Raw genomic sequence first — 19,055 nt, 5'->3', positions numbered from 1 at the left:
TGGTCCCACATCTGTGGGGGCACCGCGGACCGGTAGTCTGCGGGGAAGAACCGGTGGTCCCACATCCGTGGGGGCACCACGGACCCGTAGGTGTGGGGATGAACCGGTGGTCCCACATCCGTGGGGGCACCGCAGACCCGTAGTGAGCACTCGTGAGTTCCCCAGACCCCTGTGAGAACCACTGAGGCCCTGCAGACACCTGTGGTCTGACCCGGGGCTCCCAGACATCCGCGGGCCTACCGTGGGGACCCAATTGTGGCCCACGGTGACCCAAGGAGACCACCTGGGGGACCATGGCACTTGGCGGGACCACCTGGGGGGCAACAGGGGGTCGGTAATGTATTTAATAAATAGAATGATGTTTATTGTGGGGCAGTGTATTGTTTTTGTTATGGGTACTGGGGTGGGGGGAGGGGGTATTGGCCTCAAGGGTATGTGGTTAGGCCTCCCTTGTGGGTAGTGGGTGAGGGTGGTTAGGCCTCACGGGGTGGGGGGTTAGTGTGGGAGGGTATGTAGGCCTCGTGGGTGCCTGTAAAAGGTAAGTGTAATATGTTCTAACTGTATTTATTGAATGTTATATGTATTTAAAATGGCCAAATGCATTATTATCCATATTTGGATAATAGTAATTTTGGCCATTACTGTATAGTATGTGTTAGGGGGATGTATTTAGTTAGAATTGTTGTTTCTTATTTTTGGAGGTGCAACATTGGTACCACAGGCCCGCGGGTCCCCGGGACTCCCGCGGGGACCCCGGGACAGCCGCGGGAACCCCCGGACTCCCGCAGGGACCCACGCACTCCCGCGGGGACCCTCACTTGGTCAGCCGGGGACACCTGCGTGACCCCTGGGCTCTGTCGGGACCCCCGCGGGGTCAGCCGGGGACACCTGCCAGCCTGCTGTATGGGTTTTGCGCTTGCAAAAATAAAAAGTCCAGATTTCTTTGCGTCTACTCTTACCTGACGTGTTCTGATCAACGCAACTTTCGCATTTGCTAAGGTTGCGTTGCTTAGTGCAACCCGCTTAAGGGCAGAATTTCACGCAAACAGGGCTGCGATCGAGCAAAGTTGGACTTAGAAAAAATTCATGAAAAAGGTCATTTTTAGACCGCAAAGTGCCTGTTTGCGTTGCTTAGTGCATCGGGTTGAGCCAAAAATCACGATCGAGGAGCACTTTGCGGTCTAAAAGTGACTTAACGGAGCTTAGTGCATAGCCCCCTTAGAGTCCGAAAGTCCAAGAACTCTGAAAGAGGATTTGGACAGAATGGGGCTATAGAAAATGATTACGGTCATTGGGAAAATGTCATGAAGATAGACCTCAAGCTGCTGTTAAGCATGCTTTTTTTTATTGTCTATCCAGGCTGTTATGATTAAAGTAAAAAATACCCCACAGCCTTCTGATATAGAAGATATTTCAATGCCTTGCACATTCTTTTGACAAAGATCTATAAAACCTATATTATTGTCTCCTATAACAATGAATATCAATCAGTGACACTGGCAAGTTTAATGAGTATGAGAGCACAGTGTTGTCGTGAGATATTCCATAACAATGGTAAGTGTGTTTCCCAGGTTAGTTTATTCTTCTGAACATCTACAAAACCTTGAGTGGAACCTCCAAACTTAAATACAACCGTGGTATACTTTCAACACAGGCATGTAAGCAGTTCTTCAATGGAAACTGCTGAAAACGGTGAATCATTTCAAATAGAGGGTATTCTACTTGTACAGGTTACACCGGGGTGCTCTCCAGTATTTAAGCCCCCACAACAAGTCAGGGCATCAGGATATCCCTGCTTCAGAACAGGTGGCTCAATCAGTCCCTGTGGCTCACAGGTGCAGTCTTCTGATTGAGCCACCTGTGCTGAAGCTGGGATATCATGAAAACCTGACCTGTTGTTGGCATGAGGACTGGAGTTGAGCACCCCTGGATTACGTAACACTGTACTTTTTTAACTGGAAGTAGCCATGTACTTAGTAGTTTCTATCAGCAGAAATCCCAACCACATTTGTTTTTCTTTAACACTGATCAGGGGGGATTTTTCTCCAAGATTTCCATACAAATCATGCCCCCTCCCCCGCCCCCCTAGAGTAGGGACAGGGAGAAATGCTTCCCGCAATAACAAAAACAGCACAATCTGTGTTAGTACCTGCAACCACAGCGATCATATTGTCATATGGTAAGATGGCATCTGACATGCTGGAGGTATCAAACAGTACGTTTTATAATACATTGATAAAGTGCTACGGTGTGAAATTCGTTGGTGGGGCTACACCTTTGCTCTTTTTTGTCTTTATGTCCAATAAATAATAATTTTTATGGATCACGGACTCGCAGCCTTTTTCTTTAATTTGTTACAGTAGTAGTGCTCCATTTTTCTTCCTTCATTGTTTCTATCTACATATACAGAAGTCACACCAGGATCCAAGGACACAGGGAACAGTGTCAGGATGCTGCACTATTCAAGTGAGTCTGTTTGATGACAAGATATTCCCCTTATCTGCTGATGGACCAAGGCACGGTTGGATTTTTATTTCATGCTGTAAATTCTGGACATTCAATGAGATAAGCCTTTACAACTGTATCTGTGAGGTTTCCAGGCAAGCGTGTTAATTAACCTACCTAAACACACCCTAGTATACATTGATATTCCAAGGATAATCCACATTGGAACTATGCTTTCATATAAAATTATCCCAGTATCTGTTTATGGCTCTTAGCACCACACAATCTTTCTATTTTGGTAAGTTTTATTGAAGCTTAAGGAAGATGCTTTACTCAGTGGGTAAAGGCACTGCCTTAGAAAACAATGAGATGACTGACTTTGAAGCCTGGTATCAGCTCCTTGTGATCTTGGTCAAGTCACTTTGCTATACTTCTCTGTGCCTCAGTCACCAGCATTACATTACAGAAGAAAAGGGATAGGGGCACTACTTAGTGAATCTTACACCTCCAAGAAAGCGAGAACATAGTGTAAGCTGTATCAAAATGTTTTAAAAACCACAGTAGAATGGTATACACTCACAAAGAATCGAGATATAACTCACAAAGCTGTAACCAGGGAGGGGTTCATTCAGCAAGGTGCATTCCGAGGTGTAGCATGGGGACCTTGCCGGACAGTTCCTTGCATCCTACGTCATGTCCCTCTGAACCACTCATCTCACCACCAGCCTTTATGTTCCAGGATGGTGCGTTCTAAACTGCAACCTGATAATCTTCCGTCAACCCAACTCATTCCGCAATTCACTTGCTTCATCAGGAACTTTTAAGTACAATTCATCTCGCAAATAACCATTGATGTTCTATGAAAGATGTTTCCTGAGTGCCTCAAATCTTCTGCGAAGTGAGTTCATAGAGATATATTTACAAGTCACGTAAGTTGTTTTATTTTTTATAAATTCCTACACTACATTGTACTTCAATTATATTTATTTTTTTATTTGCGTGTCCTTTCACATTTGGGGGAAGATACCAACATTGGATTGTTAGCTCAATGGAGCAGGCACTTAGTGTACTGGCAAAATTATATGTACAGTACAACGCTGTGTACACTATCAGGGCTATGTAAGAAAAAAATATGATTATATTATTAACATGAATAAACTCCAAGCCTTCAGAGTTATCCAGAATAAAATGCATTTAAAGTATTTACTATATTTGCAGGAACTACTGCAGAGATATGGGAGCCATCAAAATTGATGGAAAATCACAAAGCTAGTTGACAAGTAAGTTACTTCAAATGTAAGATATATTTTATTAGACAGTATTGCTTTTCTCATGAGAACTTTGCCCACTCTTCTTGACGGAATTAGTAATACAATTTCTGGTGGCATAGCATCATTGAGAATGTAAGTATTAGGTTACTTAATTAGATATTTCAGCGTTATCTAATTTATAAACTAGGTGTACCAGCATTGAGCAATTATACAAATTAATCCTCTTCCTAAATTAATAAGTGTTTTTCATTAAAAAGGAATTGCACAGGGGTTGAAGGGAAAAGTAACCCAGCAGCCTGAGGCCATTCAATTTATGGAAATGACTGCCCTTAAGTCTTTCCTAATGCAGAATTATTTTAATCACTATTAAATTCATGATTTAAATTGCCAGTAGTAGTAGAACACCGATTTTAGTTAAAAGTATTAAGGGATTAGATTCCTGTATAAAACATTCCACTATTTTTCTAATGTTACCAAAAAGAAAAGACTGCATTTAAAACACTATACGGTAGCTATAGCATTAAAAAAAAACATCCCTGTAATTCCATTTGGAATGTATTTTTTAACAAGCCCCTAAATAATGAAACTTTTTCAGTTTTTATAGTACATTGCCATGTTCCAAAGTGGAAATTCAAGAGAAGGACTTTCTTAAACATGTTTACATATAATTAAAGTTAATTTGAATCGTATTCCAAGGAAGGAGATTACTTTGTATAATCATATAGAATTTCAATAACTACAGTATGATTACATTTTGATTTCCATTTAGAGGCTATTTTTATAACATATTTGTTGATAGATTCATTAACATGATTTGAGCTACAGTTTTTCTCAACAGATGCCTTAAAAATAATGTCTGCTTTGTACGCTGAGGCCCTCCACCAGGTTTGCTGGGGCCGAGGACTCATGGTTGGGAGAAGGGATTTCCAATAGGAGCCAGGAGGAAGTAGGGGGCCTGGCTGTCCAATCACGGAACTCAGCATTCGACTTCAGAAAGTTGGGGACTGAAATTCCGGGTCGTCCGGCCGGGATTCCTTCAAATATAAGACACCGGAAGTAGTCCTGGAAATCTCCAAACTCATGGTGGCATTCTGTGTAAGGATGTCATTTCAGAAAGTTGCACACAGATAAACTATATTGCGCTGCAGCCCTCAAATTTCAGAGTCGGGATGTCATTTAAATGCAGCGGATTCACTTGCAAAATGTGCTTATTTCACTAGAACTTTTCTCAATTTCCGCAACATTTTGGGAACAGTTTTGCCGTGAAAATGTAATGTTTTTGCACATCTCTACTATTCACAATCTCAAACCAAATTGAATAACAATTGCAAGTGCAAACTTGTGTTTGTGTGTTTTAATGAATATATATCTGTCATTTTTTCCATATTCAGAGAGAGGTTTTAAACCTGTTGCATTTAGTGACTTGCACAGTCAAGGTAATCTTCAAAGTGTCAGTTCTCTGATCTGAACTATCACAGTAATGAATTAATATCTGTCAAAAGCAGTTACTATATACATTTCAGTTTCCACAGATCACTGCTGTGCACAGTGAAAAGGTGAAATAATATAGTGCAGAACATAAAGCTCTTCATTTTATCTGTTGCCCCTAACTTCTCAACTATTACTTCCTAGGTAATTACATCTGGGTGGAAAGAGATCCACAAAATGTTCCCTTTGAATAACAAACAACTTTATGGTTTGACATTTCTCATATCAATTTAAACAATTAGTTCAATGCCTCATATGTACAACACATCATACATTACTTAGTTTTGTCATGCTTGTTTTGTATCCTGATTCTGTCCTAGTTCTAAAGGTGAGCATATATCTTGACTTATTGAATAGCTGTCAAGAATTTAAGTAGACACGAAAACAACTTTTGGAACATCCTATGAAAGGTCACTTTGGTCCTAGTTTGCTATTATTCAGTAGTTGAATAAGACAGTGAAAAGATAAATATAACGCAAACCCATAAACCAAAGTGTAAATCATGTGCTACTGTATGTGAATTTAACTTAAAACAATAATAATACCACGTGGGACAAGTGAATTACAATTGTTGAATACACCAGGTGCTGCCTGATACCTGCGGTTATTCAGACCGCAATAAAACAAGATGTAAAACATAGGTATCCGCGGGCAATAAGTGAATACAAATGGTGACAATAAACTGTGCAATAAACAATGAAAAACCAAATATATCACTGATCACCTGCAGCAGTTCTCTCCATGGGCCTCATGCAGTAAGCGACGATTATGTGAAATCGGCAAGCTTATCGATTAGTCATGTTATTGGCGTTTTTCCCTCTCCGTATGCAGTAAGTGCCGAATACATTCAAAATCAACCCGAAAACAAATCCGCCCACTCTCACGATGATGAGCCGATCACACACAGGTGTATCGGCGTGCGTGGCGGGGTGCTGTTAGGTTGCACAATCACAAATCTTGCTGAATCAGGCGAAACAAGCATGTTTTTGATTGCGCGCCATATTTAAAGGCAACGTGTACTGCTAATCATTCTCTGTGTTGTTGGGAGTGAGAGAGAGAGAGAGACGCACAGAGCTGGACGATTGAACATTTGCATATTGACTGAGAGACTTGTTGTGTATTGGGTGAGCTTTGTCCATTGTTGTTTTGTTTACATCTTTGTCTTGTTTTATATGTGGAAGTGGGTCGTGTGATTGCCTGTACATTTCTTGTCTGTTTTTTGTGAGTGCTGGAAGTATGCCCGCAAAGCGTGGGAAGAGTGATGCTGGTGGGAGTGGGAGTGCTACTCGTGGGAGTACGCGTCGGAGTGAACGTACTGTTCAGGGGAGTGATGTTGCTGGTGCACCGAGTGGTGTTGCTGGGAGTGGGAGTGCTGTTGCTGGGAGTGGGAGTGCTGTTGCTGGGAATGGGAGTGCTGTTGCTGGGAATGGGAGTGCTGTTGCTGGGAATGGGAGTGCTGTTGCTGGGAGTGGGAGTGCTGTTGCTGGGAGTGGGAGTGCTGTTGCTGGGAGTGGGAGTGCTGTTGCTGGGAGTGGGAGTGCTGGTGCTAGGAGTGTGAGTGCTGGTGCTAGGAGTGTGAGTGCTGGTGCTAGGAGTGTGAGTGCTGGTGCTAGGAGTGGGAGTGCTGGTGCTAGGAGTGGGAGTGCTGGTGCTGGGAGTGCTGCTGGTGGCGCAGTTGCTGATGGGGTGGATGGTGGTGGCGTGCTTGCTGGTGGGCAGCTTTTGGAGGCTCTTCCATTGGAAGAAGGAGAGTCCAGTCAGCACCAGCCAAGCTCTGACCCTAAACCTGCTCGGAAAAAACGTGTGGAGAAGCCACGTAATCCTCGCTTCAATGACCAGGAAAATAGGGCTCTTGTCACTGGCATTCTGGAGCACTATGACAGTATATATGGACATTTAGTAGGTAAGTGTAACTTTACATTTATTATTCAAATACATGTGATCCTAGGTCATCTGAGTTTTGTTCATATGCAAATATGGGTACACAATATCTTTCTATGTTCATTAGTGTGGAAACACAGCTTTTTATCATGCCTTACAAGGACAAATAAACACAGGCGGTCAATTTGCCATAACTGCATACAATATGAATGCAAGCTTGCTTACATGTATAGGTTTAGTAGTGAATGCTCATGTGCTGCACATATTACACATAAAACAGCATGTTTGCTATCACTTGGAACAGCTAGCAGTGTAGGAAACTGGTGCTTATATTATTATTCATTTACCTCATATCTTTTATATGTTTTTCAAGGGCGGACAAGTGCAGCAAGCAAAAAAGAAATGTGGGACACAATAGTCATTGGTGTCAATGCCTGTGGGAATCGTGTCAGGGACAAGTATCATTGTCGGAAAAGATTTGATGATATTAGGTCCAAATTGAAAAAGAAAATACAAGACCAACGCGTGCATGCTACTGGCACTGGAGGTGGGCCCACACCACAACGTCTCATATTGACTCCATTGGAGGAGCTGCTTCGGCCAAAATTACTTACCGTCGTCGTGGAAGGCTTGGCTGGTGACCGTGACATTGGAATTTATCCGTCACAATTTCCAGCAGGTGATAAATATTACTGTACTAGGCGTGTCGTTGCTTACAGTTATTTTGCATAGTTACACTGCTTTTTATACTGTCTTCACAATATAAGCATACCTGCATCTATATATGTATATGTCTGATTCTGTATATATATATCTCAAAATAGACATATATGTAGTAGTCCTACTAAAAGCAGTAACTAATATAGCACGTGCCATTGCGTGCTCATTTACATGTGAATTCCCAAAATGCATAGCTGCAGTGGAAGCAATTGATGGTGGGCGAAGATGGGGAACAACAGGGTAGTACACGTGTAACACATGTTCATGAGAAATTATTAGTAGCTACAGGTACAGAACAGAAATATGTATCATATTATTGTGTATTTTATTGATTTTACTCCGACAAACATGACATTACTGCCTATTTTAAGCATGCATCAAAGAAATTGCATGTAACGGCCTACAAACATCACTGGCACTAACACATCTATAGTTGCTTAAGAAAAGGTCCATTTTTGCTTTATGTCATATACAGACAGCATAATGAGGCACACGTATCATATGTTATGTCATTGTTTTCATAACTTAAACACTGCAGATGACTACTTAGCTCATCTACCATTGTGTTAAAGCAGCTGCAATTAATATCTCATCACAGCATACACTTCAACAGAGGGGGTGGGGTTCAGCACACACACTAATTACAGCCTCATTTCACGGTCAACTTAGTTCACACCATTTGCACCTGTTTCAAGTCATTGAAAGGTGTGGCTGATTAGGCTTTTTGGGGAAGGGAATACCTTTCTTACAACCTGAATAGCACAACTGAAGTTAATCACACTCATTGGAAAGCTTAACTCTAGCTACTAAATGCCCCAACAACTCATTACTTATCAAAGCGTACGTCACACATTAGTTCACTCATATCTATAGTTGAACTACTATGAAAGACACATTATCACACACTGCATGTGTTGTCTTGTTGAGTCACAGCCACATTCAGGTGTGCCACATCTTCGATTAATGTACCACACATATCCTCTACCAAAAATAACACTTTTTGCAATATGACCACCTTCATGATAACTATCATGAGATGACCATTCACAATGGTTATGTACATTATGATACTGATATCACTACACAACATATGATTTTTATGTACTCATTTAATCTATTTATCCTCACGCATTACTGCAGAAACATAGTATGTTGTATGTTAGGGAACTCAAAACTTCTAAGTACACAGGCATGTACATTGTTATTACAACTATTTATGTTCACTTTCACACACACATTTTCGGTTAAGGAACTGATGTTGTTAGTTAATCATAAATACAGAACATACAATAAGTGTTTGTTCAATATTTACACATGTAAATGTAAAACTTATGTTATTGTTATATATAGTTGCCCCTGGAGGACATGTGTCACCTGAGATGGAACAAGTGTCTTCACCTGGGTCAGCCAGCTCAACACTACTAGAAGGTGAGTGTATCATTTGCTGGCCATATAATATGTGCTCTTCTATATGTTATGTTGTCATGTGCATTATTTGTTTTGCACATCTTCTTTAAATAGGATTACTTAGTGTCAGTGAAAATTAAGTGTAAGGCAACATGTATTGTGTTAGTGATGTTAATTATCATGTAGGACTTCTGAGTTTAGAGCAACTTTTCATTCATTCATATTTCATACTGAGTCCAAACATTATTCGTAAGTCAAGGTAGTTTTTAATGAGGTTATAAAACGTATGCTAACATGTTAGGTGTTACTTAGGACACAGTACAATTACATAGTAACACAGCATACATTAACATGCCATTTAATAATGTGTACATTTCTTTTTAGAACATCATGGTGATGAGGATGATGAGTATGATGAGGATGACGCCACAGAAGAGACTGAAATACAATCATGTGACCATGAAGAGGTGCCAATAGAAACTGTTGTACCGCCAAATCGTCCATCAACTTCCACATACGATGCAATTGTAGCTTCAGAGGGAAAAATAGTGGACGCAGAAAATCGTCGCCATTCAGACATGATGACAGTGCTGGAAAGGATGATTGGACTGCAGGAAGAAACAGTATCACAATTGGCACATCTCCACAGAGTCTTCATTGAAGTGCCTAAACAGTTGCAAAAAATCAACACCTCATTCGAAGCATTAGTTGTTCAGCAAACACAAGCTAATTACTGGAGAATGACTAATGTACCACAATTCAACACCTCCCAGCCAGGATCTGTTCATGCAGGTCAGTTTTCACCACATTCATCTGATATTCATTCACCAGGCCCAAATGTTACCGGTCAAGTAGCAGACATTGCTGTGCAGGTTCCTGACGACATACTACCACTGCCATCTGTACAAAATCAGCAGCTGACACCTACAAAGGAGCCCACAAAAACAAAATACAAGCAGTTACTACTGACCAGTTTTTGGTCAAAAACAACAAAAGACACACATGAAACAGACCAACCATCACTTGTGCAGTGTCTACCAACTTGCTCACATGTGTCACTGGGCACAAGCCCTGTCCGTGAACAGTCACTACCCAAAAGCCCTGTAGGTGAGTCGCTGCCCAAAAGCCCTGTAGGTGAATCACTGCCCACAAGCCCTGTAGGTGAGTCACTGGCCACAAGCCATGTAGGTGAGTCACTGGCCACAAGCCCTGTAGGTGAATCACTGCCCACAAGCCCTGTAGGTGAGTCACTGGCCACAAGCCCTGTAGGTGAACAGTCACTGGCCACAAGCCCTGCCCGTGAAGTGCCAGAGGCCACTCAAAGTGGCTCTGTTGTGCCTAAAGTTGGTGGCAAAAGAAAAAGGAAAATTCAAGAGACAACAAGCAGGCCTGTTACTCGCTCGCAAAAGGAACAAAAAAAATAAATGTTATAATTCAGAAAATATGTGTTTGGCCTTGTTTTGTTGACTTCAGATTATCTAATTACTATTGTATGTATGCTGAAGACTGTGTTGTTTCCAAACTTTCAACTATGTTCTTGTACACGTGAAGGTTTGGAAATGTTAACACTCATAATTAATTGTGTTATAAATATTTATGTTGTAATCGTCTGTTCAGTAATGGTCCACCAGGAGCCAGTTGCTAAGTTTAGAGAAGCTGCCATTGACTTTGCAGCAAAACATTGCATTTGGGTGTGTTAATTGATGTAAGAATTGCATATGCATATTAGTCACATGCAATTATTAAAACACCTAAGTAAGTGCAAACATCTTTCTTGTACGTGTACAGCAGGATTATGTGTAAATTATTACTTACCTTTGCCTTGCTTGGCCATTGTAATTTTGTCCTTTAATCAGTTGTGTGTTCGTTTCTATAACATCTCAGAATGTATAATAATATATATACACACACACACACACACACACACACACACACACTGAGTGAGTGTGAGTGTGAGTGTGTGTATATATATATATATATATATATATATATATGTATATATGTGTATATATATATATGTATATATGTGTATATATATATATGTATATATGTGTATATATATATATATATGTGTATATATATATATATATATATATGTATATATGTGTGTGTATATATATATATATATATATATATATATATATATATATATATATATATATATATATATATATATATATATATATAGTACTATATAAACTGGTATACACAAACTAATACACTTCATGCTTCCTTGTGAAAGCACACTATTTTAATAATACAGGCCTAATGTTTGAGAAATATCCTAAGTATGAGACTCTAACAGTATTGTGCTTAAACAAATGTTTATTACTTAATTCAATCATGTTTCTCACCATTTAAATAGGTTTCATACAAGGTATACTTAATGCCATCAATGTTGTGTGTACTCCTGCAATATAAAAAAAAAAAAATTATTATATATAAATATATATATATTTTTATAAGAGATATATTTATATATTTATATATATATATATATATATATATATATATATATATATATATATATATATATATATATATATATATATATATATATATATATATATATATATATATATATATATACACACGTATTTAAACTCATGCAGACAGGGAGTTAACCAGACTTTCACATACACACAGAAATGTAAGCGGGGAAAAAACATTTCTTTTTGCAGGTGTGTTTTTACTGATATGCCTGGCTAAGAAATATTTTCACACACTGGCCTTTGTTAGTTTTCAAAAAAACACTATGTGAACGCATTCACAGTCTAGGGATGTTTTTCACAAACGAGATAAAAGAAGGAGAAATGTTTCTCCCACAGTCCCATATCACGAACCACAACTGTTAACCCAATTAGACAACCAAATCCAATTGGCGTTTGAAATAAGGAGTCAAAGTAGTTACTTTTGTTGACCTTGACAAGGAAAAACAGGAGTTTGTTAGCCATTCAGCACATTCATTTTGATGAGCAAATAACACAGACCTGCACACAGCTTTTGTGCTACTCAGACATGGCTGATGAATTCGTTAACAATATTAATCCCCTTTTAGGGTATAAGTACATGATCTGTGAAGCCATCTTGAACAGTCGCGGACAGAAAGCAAGCACACGCCAAATCGATGATTTCATTCGAGCAAAATATCCTTATTACCAAGACCGTAAGCATGCACGGAATTTTAATTCCTCAATAAGATTCACTTTATCAAGTAATGACTTTTTTGAACGTGACCAGGATAAGCTACAACACACCTATGGTTTCTGGAAGATTGCCCCGGAAAAACAATTTATCCTGAAAGACGGCACTTATATTGTCGTGAAAGGCATATTTATTCCTAATGGCAATAGCAATGTATCCGCTACTACTGATCCGTTTGAATCGATACGTGCTGCAATATCTGCAGCCTCCATTCCTGAAACCCACATTGTACAAGAACAAAAGTACTATGATTATGTACCAAGCCTTTCAGCTGAAATTGCATTGGAATGGGAACCGGAAGAAATGAACCTACCTCCCGACCAATTATTTGAAGAAAGCAGTGGCGATTCCTATGAGCGCATCCTGGAGGAGATATGTGCCATACTGGATTCAGCGGTTGGGTTAAGCGTGGATGAAAATGGCTTGCATTTCTGGAGCGACCAGTTGCAGCCAGGCGAAGAGTTAATTCTAGAAGAATGGTAAATATAACAATCGTTATGCGTTGACTCTGCGTTTAAATTTTTTTTTTTTTTGTAACCACCATTTTCACTTTCAATGCGTGGATACAGCGTAACATTGCAGACTGCATAACATGTAGCGATCACAAACAAATTGTTTCCTAATACAATATAGTAGGACCTGAAAGAGTAGTACACATTGCTGACGGAATAAATATACGTACTTTCCTATCCCTTTAAACATATTAGCAACATTTTACCATTACTCTAACACATACCTGTTTTGTTATCATGCAACATCTACAACATTGAAAACCGGGTCCACCACGTATGACGTGGGACCCTTGTCATGGGCCAAGGCGTCCTTAAAAAGGATTAGTGATGTAAGTCCCGCCCCCAAGCGACGTGCGCGCCTCAAAGCCTATTGGCTGTCATGTTTTGTTATAGTAACGGTAACTGCAGTGTGTGATGCGTGCGGCTCAGTGTTTGTAGGCGTACCCTGGGCGTTAGCCGAATGTTAATTGAGTGGGAGGAGTGTTAGCGTGCGTTTCACGCTGGCTTAACATGACGTCACACGTATTGCATTTGCGCATTGTGTTATCGGCCGTGCTTTCTGTTCAAACACGTCTGTTTAAAAAGAATACAGATGTACTCGTTTAGAACGAATGTAGTTTCGTCTTCATTGTATTTGAAATAAAGATGTTATGTTTACTGGTATTTTCAACATGTATTGAACGCACAACGTACGCTTTGTTTTGCGCATGCGCTAACAGTTAGTGGAGCCAAGCGTGAAGTGCGTGCGCACACAAAGATGTGCGCGCACATCTTTCAGTATACAGGCAACGTTCACTTCTTATACATAGTTATGCCTGCTACAAATTTAAAGAAACATTACATACTGATGAACAGTTTTACTTCTAACATATAAGTGACTGACGTGTGTATCTACACAATCATATAGAGCTGCGTAACGCGTTGTCACGGATGCATATCTAGTAAGGTGCCATCTTTGACCATCATGTGTTTGCTGTATTTCAGAGATGTCGGGGAAGATACAATCGGATCAATGTATGATTTCAGAAGAGTCTACCTTTATATGAGATGATTGTGAGGAGGAGCCACCGACTACTATACTACATATGGAACTAATTTTATATTGCTTGCAGCGCTTATTAACAAACAATTAAAAATGTGATACCCTTATGCCTATATTGCATAAGCACTTAATTAACATAATGATGTTGCAAAAGAGTGCCTCATGAATTTTTATTGAGTGTTCTTTAATGACTACTAACATTTTATGACATGGTGTGTTTTATATATAACAACCATTCCCACTCTGCTAACACATTTGTGTATTCTAATATGTAATGGAACGTATGACTGTCGAAACTATGTAACAATAATAATAATAATATGAGCATGTTCATGTATAGGGCTGCTAGTTGTACGCAGCGATTTACAGACACATGTTTCAGCCTGAGGTCCCTGGCCCGTGGAACGTACAAATGTTTTTTTGCCGCATGAGGCACAGGGAGATAAAGTGACTTGGCCAAGGTCACAAGGAGCCCACACCGGGAATTGAACCAGACTCCCCTGCTTCAAACTATCAGTGCCAGTGTGTGTCTTTACTCACTGAGCCACTCCTTCTCCCAATGTAAAGGACACTTACAACCAAGTAGCCATTTATTTTTAAAATCTCTTGTTACATGGGTATGTAGATAAAATGGTTTGGGACTGTAGCAAATAATGTTACTGGCCAGATGTTATGGTCCCCTCCAATGCATGATGTTCTGAATATGACATCACCATCATGTTATGAAGTACGTTTCTGTGTATATTTCATTAACCTAACTAACTATAGTTTACTGTGTTTATTAATCGTTTCGAAATACATAGTATAGTCAATATGATGATATAAGCTACCATAATAAAGCTGGTGTTATCATTTGTCGGTGTTATACATGGATCCTACACCAATTGATAGAGACACAAACAGTTGTCTTAAAAAGTGTGTCTATGCTAGTGATGAATGTGCTCCCGTAAGTAAACAAATAAGTACAGTTATCCCCTTTTCTCCAACCACCTCTATATTACATTAATGGAAATTATAAGGAAACATACATAAAATGTGATGAAATGTGAGTAATCATTTTGTAATACAATGCACATGAAAGCTCAAGAGTAGCTAAATGCATATACATGATACAGAAAGTACATATATGTAACATTTGTGTTTAAACCAATATGTTGGGTTTTTAGTTCCAATAATTATAGGAAGATTGAGGTAGCCACATCTTATGAGAGATGTCAGCAAATATACATACCATGATCAGTCATACTGGAGATATACCTATAATGCAAAGGAACAATATATAAATTGCAAACATTGACATGCCATCTTCAGTACCGTAAACAACACAGCAAAGTGTGTATTTGGTGTTAAATGTACAACACCATGTATATTTCATGACATTCAAAATGTAAATCAGCCTGGTGTACACATCATATGGATGTACATGTTACACTGCACCAATAACATTGTATGTAAGCATACTAGAAGCATGAATGATTATGGGCATAATATGTGTTTTGTCTTAGCATAAGGAATAACACAATGCTAAAATATTAGTGCTTTGTTACCCAAGTTGTATTCACATACACACAACTAAAGTACAATTGAAGAGGGATTATATAACCTGTGCAACAATAACATACCGGTGCCACATCCCTTTGTGCACACAGCAGAGAAAAGAAAGGTGTGCAACCCATATTCATCTGTGTCCTAACAGAAGGTTATATAAAGAAACATTATTGTTAATATAACATAATTAAACTATAAAAGTAGTACTAGGAACATATGAGTTTGTACTTACAAGAAAAAAATGAATTGATGAGATTCTGTCGTGTCTGGCCACCACTGGCTGTTTGTTCATTTTCAGCAGCTACATGGGTGGGATGCTCGTCTACCAAAGCCTCAGCTAGGTCTGACTGTACATTGTGCCTGAGTGCAACATTGTGCAAAATGCAACAGGCAAGGATAATATCAGACACTTTTTGAGGCTTGTATAGAAGAGCCCCACCAGTTCTGTCCAGACACCTAAACCTGGTCTTGAGTAGGCCAAATGTCCTCTCTATAACAGATCTTGTAGATATATGGGCTGCATTGTACCTGTCCTCTGCTTCAGTTTGAGGGTTTAGCACCGGAGTCAAGAGCCACGGCCTAATTCCGTATCCTGAGTCACCTATAATGAATGGAGCACACATAAGCTGACATTAGTGATCAAATTGTACAATGCCAACATTCCTAAATCAACATGTGTTTTGTGTTAGAACATGTAAATATGTACTCACCCAGCAGCCAACCAGGTTCAAAATGTCCCTCTTCGAACGCATGGAAGACTGAAGAGTTCCTCAGGATAGAGGAATCGTGACTGGAACCAGGGAACTTGGGTACCACATGCATTATCCTCATCGTGGCATCACATACCACCTGTACATTGAGTGAATGGTAGTGCTTCCGATTGCGGTACACATGCTCACTCTGACTAGGTGCAATCAAAGCAACATGTGTGCAATCGATTGCACCCAGCACAGATGGTATCCCTGCTATATTATAAAAGCCAGTCCTGACTTCCAGCCACTCTGTTGCCTCTGTAGGAAAATGAATATAATTCCTAGCGCGTCTATTGAGTGCATAGAGAAACTGGGTCAAGGCCCGCGAGAATGTAGATTGCGAGACCCCGCCCACTATGCCCACAGTTGTCTGGTATGACGCGGAAGCAAGATAATGTAATGAGCACAGCATTTTAACAAGCCCAGGGACTGCACGACCTCTGGCTGTGAAAAAATCTAAATCCCCCCTTATCTCCTCATAAAGAGCTAAGATTGCTGCTGAACTCAAACGATAGCGACTTACAATCTCCTCCTCACTCATCCCATCTAACAGGGTTCTCTCCCTGTACAGACGCGGACGAGGCACAACTTGTCTCCTCTGTCTTCTCCTCTGATCTCCTGTCCCTCTCCCTGTCCCTCGGCCTGTCCCTCTCCCTGTCCCTGTCGTATCCGCGTCACTGTCCCTGTCACTGTCCCTCGGTGTGTCCCTCCCTTGCCCTATATGATTGTCTTCATCATCAAGCATGTCATAGAAAAGAATGTTCCTCCGTCTCCTAAACATTCGCAACATTTTGAAATGAGTAGCTGTGAATGAGCAGGTAATGTGCGTCCTTTAAATAGGTATGTGATGATGTCAGGTGACATAGTAAAATGCAAGGTGTTACATTAACATAATAAAGTACTTCTGTGGCAAGCTGTGTGCACTTGTTGTTCTAAGTATTTGTTGTGTGTATTCTGCAGGGAATGATGATATTTGGCAATGATGTGACGTGAAGCTTTGTACAAAGATTGCTTGCAAATAAATAGTTGCATGTGCAATGCATGTAACACTTGTGAACGCAAGAGTCAGTCATGTAATGAGACAAAAAGGCTGAGATTGACGTGGGAAAAGTTTTGTGTAACATGTGTAATTATCCATGTTAATGTGACATGTTGGCAACAATGAATAGTCGTGTGCATATGCATGCATTTGTGTAAGGAGGATAGTTGGTATAGAATGAGTTTACAAGGTGTCCCAATGATGAATTACTGTACATGTGTGTATAAGTTAGGTTGAAGTGCTTGTAATGCAACGGTTACAATGTAAACATGCAATGTGATTGAGCGTCCAATAAGTGACGTCATGAAAATAGGGAGGACCCAAAAGTATATGTAAACATGAGAATACAGATGTACATGAACGTTTAAAGATGCGTGTCACATTACAAGCATTGTGTAATGTAAAGGAAGATGAATATACTGTGTATGTGTGACATGTGTGACATGTGTGACATCATGTAAATAATTGTCGCTGAGTTGAGTAAAATGTGTGATATGATGTGAGGTTCTCCTTTAAGAGTGTAGTATAGTATTTTCCCTTGCCACATCATCACATGATGAGTAATGTGACCCGCAAATGCTGAAAACATGTAAAAGTCGAATGTTATGCAAATAAGACACGTCAGCTGTGACACAATGCAGGGAATGCCCCCACACTGTAATGCAAATCCCCCTTGTATTGTGAGCAATGAAACGTAAACAGTACTATACTGTTATACGTCCCCGCTCCATTGACTTCCATTGATGTACAGAAGATGTTTTTTTTCTAAGTGCCGTTCCGGCAGCCTTAGCGATCGTTCCCCCGTCCAAAATGCCAACTTTAGTTGGCGGGAGAAATCGGCCATAACATCTCAATTTCGTAGTGCCGATCAGCCCCGATAAGCTGTTTTTTTTTGTTGAATCCAGCCGATTTAAAAAAGTGGCGATCAGTGTCGAAAACAGGCTTATCGGCAGGCGACTGGCCATAACCAAATTATCGGCTCCGAAACCTGGCGATATGAAGCACTTATCGGCGCTTACTGAATCTCAAACCCAATTTTGGCTATAACATGGCCATATTTCCCTTATCAACGCTTACTGCATGAGGCCCCATGTCCTCACAGCATGAAATCACCTATTCTTGTATAAAGTATGACCTCATGCATAGAAAAACACATATAGAAACTCAAATAATATATTAATGTTTTACTACAGGACACATACAACACAGTGGGGAAAGGAAACACTCACTCTCCCCCCACTGGTTAAAGCAGTGAGTGACTTGAGGTGCACTCCCACCTGGCTCCGGCTTCTGTCTCAGCTGCATGTCCTCCGTGCGCTCGGCCTCCCCAGGCTGTCTCCGTACTCTCAGGACTGTGGGATGGTATGATGTAATTTCGCTGAACTCCAGGTATGGTGGCCTCCAAGCGCCAAAAGACCCTACGTGTTTCGCTCAATTACTCGACTTCCTCAGGGGTTCTGTTAGTTTTCTGTAGTCCCACAGTATTTAAACATGTTATCTAAGCAGTCCAAACCACTATAGCTTGAACCACTTGGCAAAGATTCTATGATTCCCCCCTATGTTGTATGTGACCTTGTAAGAGATGTCTGCAGAGGTATATTTAATGGAGGCCGATCAGGATGAAATTAAATCCCGGCTTTATTGCGCCTGTTCCTTTAACAAGGCAAAATATACAAAAACAAACAATATAAAGGCCTACTCCACTTTGGAGAATAACTAAACCTTTACTCCAGCCCTTTCTAACTG

At 40.1% G+C, this 19,055-nt stretch overlaps 1 protein-coding gene and 1 long non-coding RNA gene across 2 annotated transcripts; one reads left to right on the top strand and one right to left on the bottom strand.

Annotated features, from left to right (window-relative positions):
• Positions 1–8,589: 8,589 nt before the first annotated feature.
• On the top strand, positions 8,590–10,637 carry LOC142467673 (uncharacterized). The gene is made up of 2 exons (XM_075573604.1): positions 8,590–9,233; positions 9,597–10,637. Exons 1-2 carry the CDS (start codon positions 9,137–9,139, stop codon positions 10,634–10,636), a joined length of 1,137 nt encoding a protein of 378 aa, XP_075429719.1. The 5' UTR covers positions 8,590–9,136; the 3' UTR covers position 10,637.
• On the bottom strand, positions 9,204–12,887 carry LOC142467674 (uncharacterized). The gene is made up of 3 exons (XR_012788470.1): positions 12,730–12,887; positions 11,567–11,622; positions 9,204–10,136 (listed from the first exon to the last, which is right to left on the bottom strand). It is a non-coding gene; the product is annotated as an uncharacterized LOC142467674 (long non-coding RNA).
• Between the last annotated feature and the right edge of the window lie 6,168 nt (positions 12,888–19,055).

This window comes from Ascaphus truei, chromosome 16, assembly GCF_040206685.1.
Source record: "Ascaphus truei isolate aAscTru1 chromosome 16, aAscTru1.hap1, whole genome shotgun sequence".
Taxonomy (NCBI): Eukaryota; Metazoa; Chordata; class Amphibia; order Anura; family Ascaphidae; genus Ascaphus; species Ascaphus truei.
Note: the sequence above shows the minus strand (reverse complement) of the source record. Positions and strands in the feature narration are given on the sequence as shown.

Bases quoted from the DNA above. Each gene is read 5' to 3' on its own strand.
- LOC142467673 (XM_075573604.1), top strand. From the start codon at position 9,137: ATGTTATTGTTATATATAGTTGCCCCTGGAGGACATGTGTCACCTGAG. The intron at 9,234-9,596 runs GTGAGTGTATCA...ATTTCTTTTTAG, and splicing joins CAGCTCAACACTACTAGAAG to AACATCATGGTGATGAGGAT.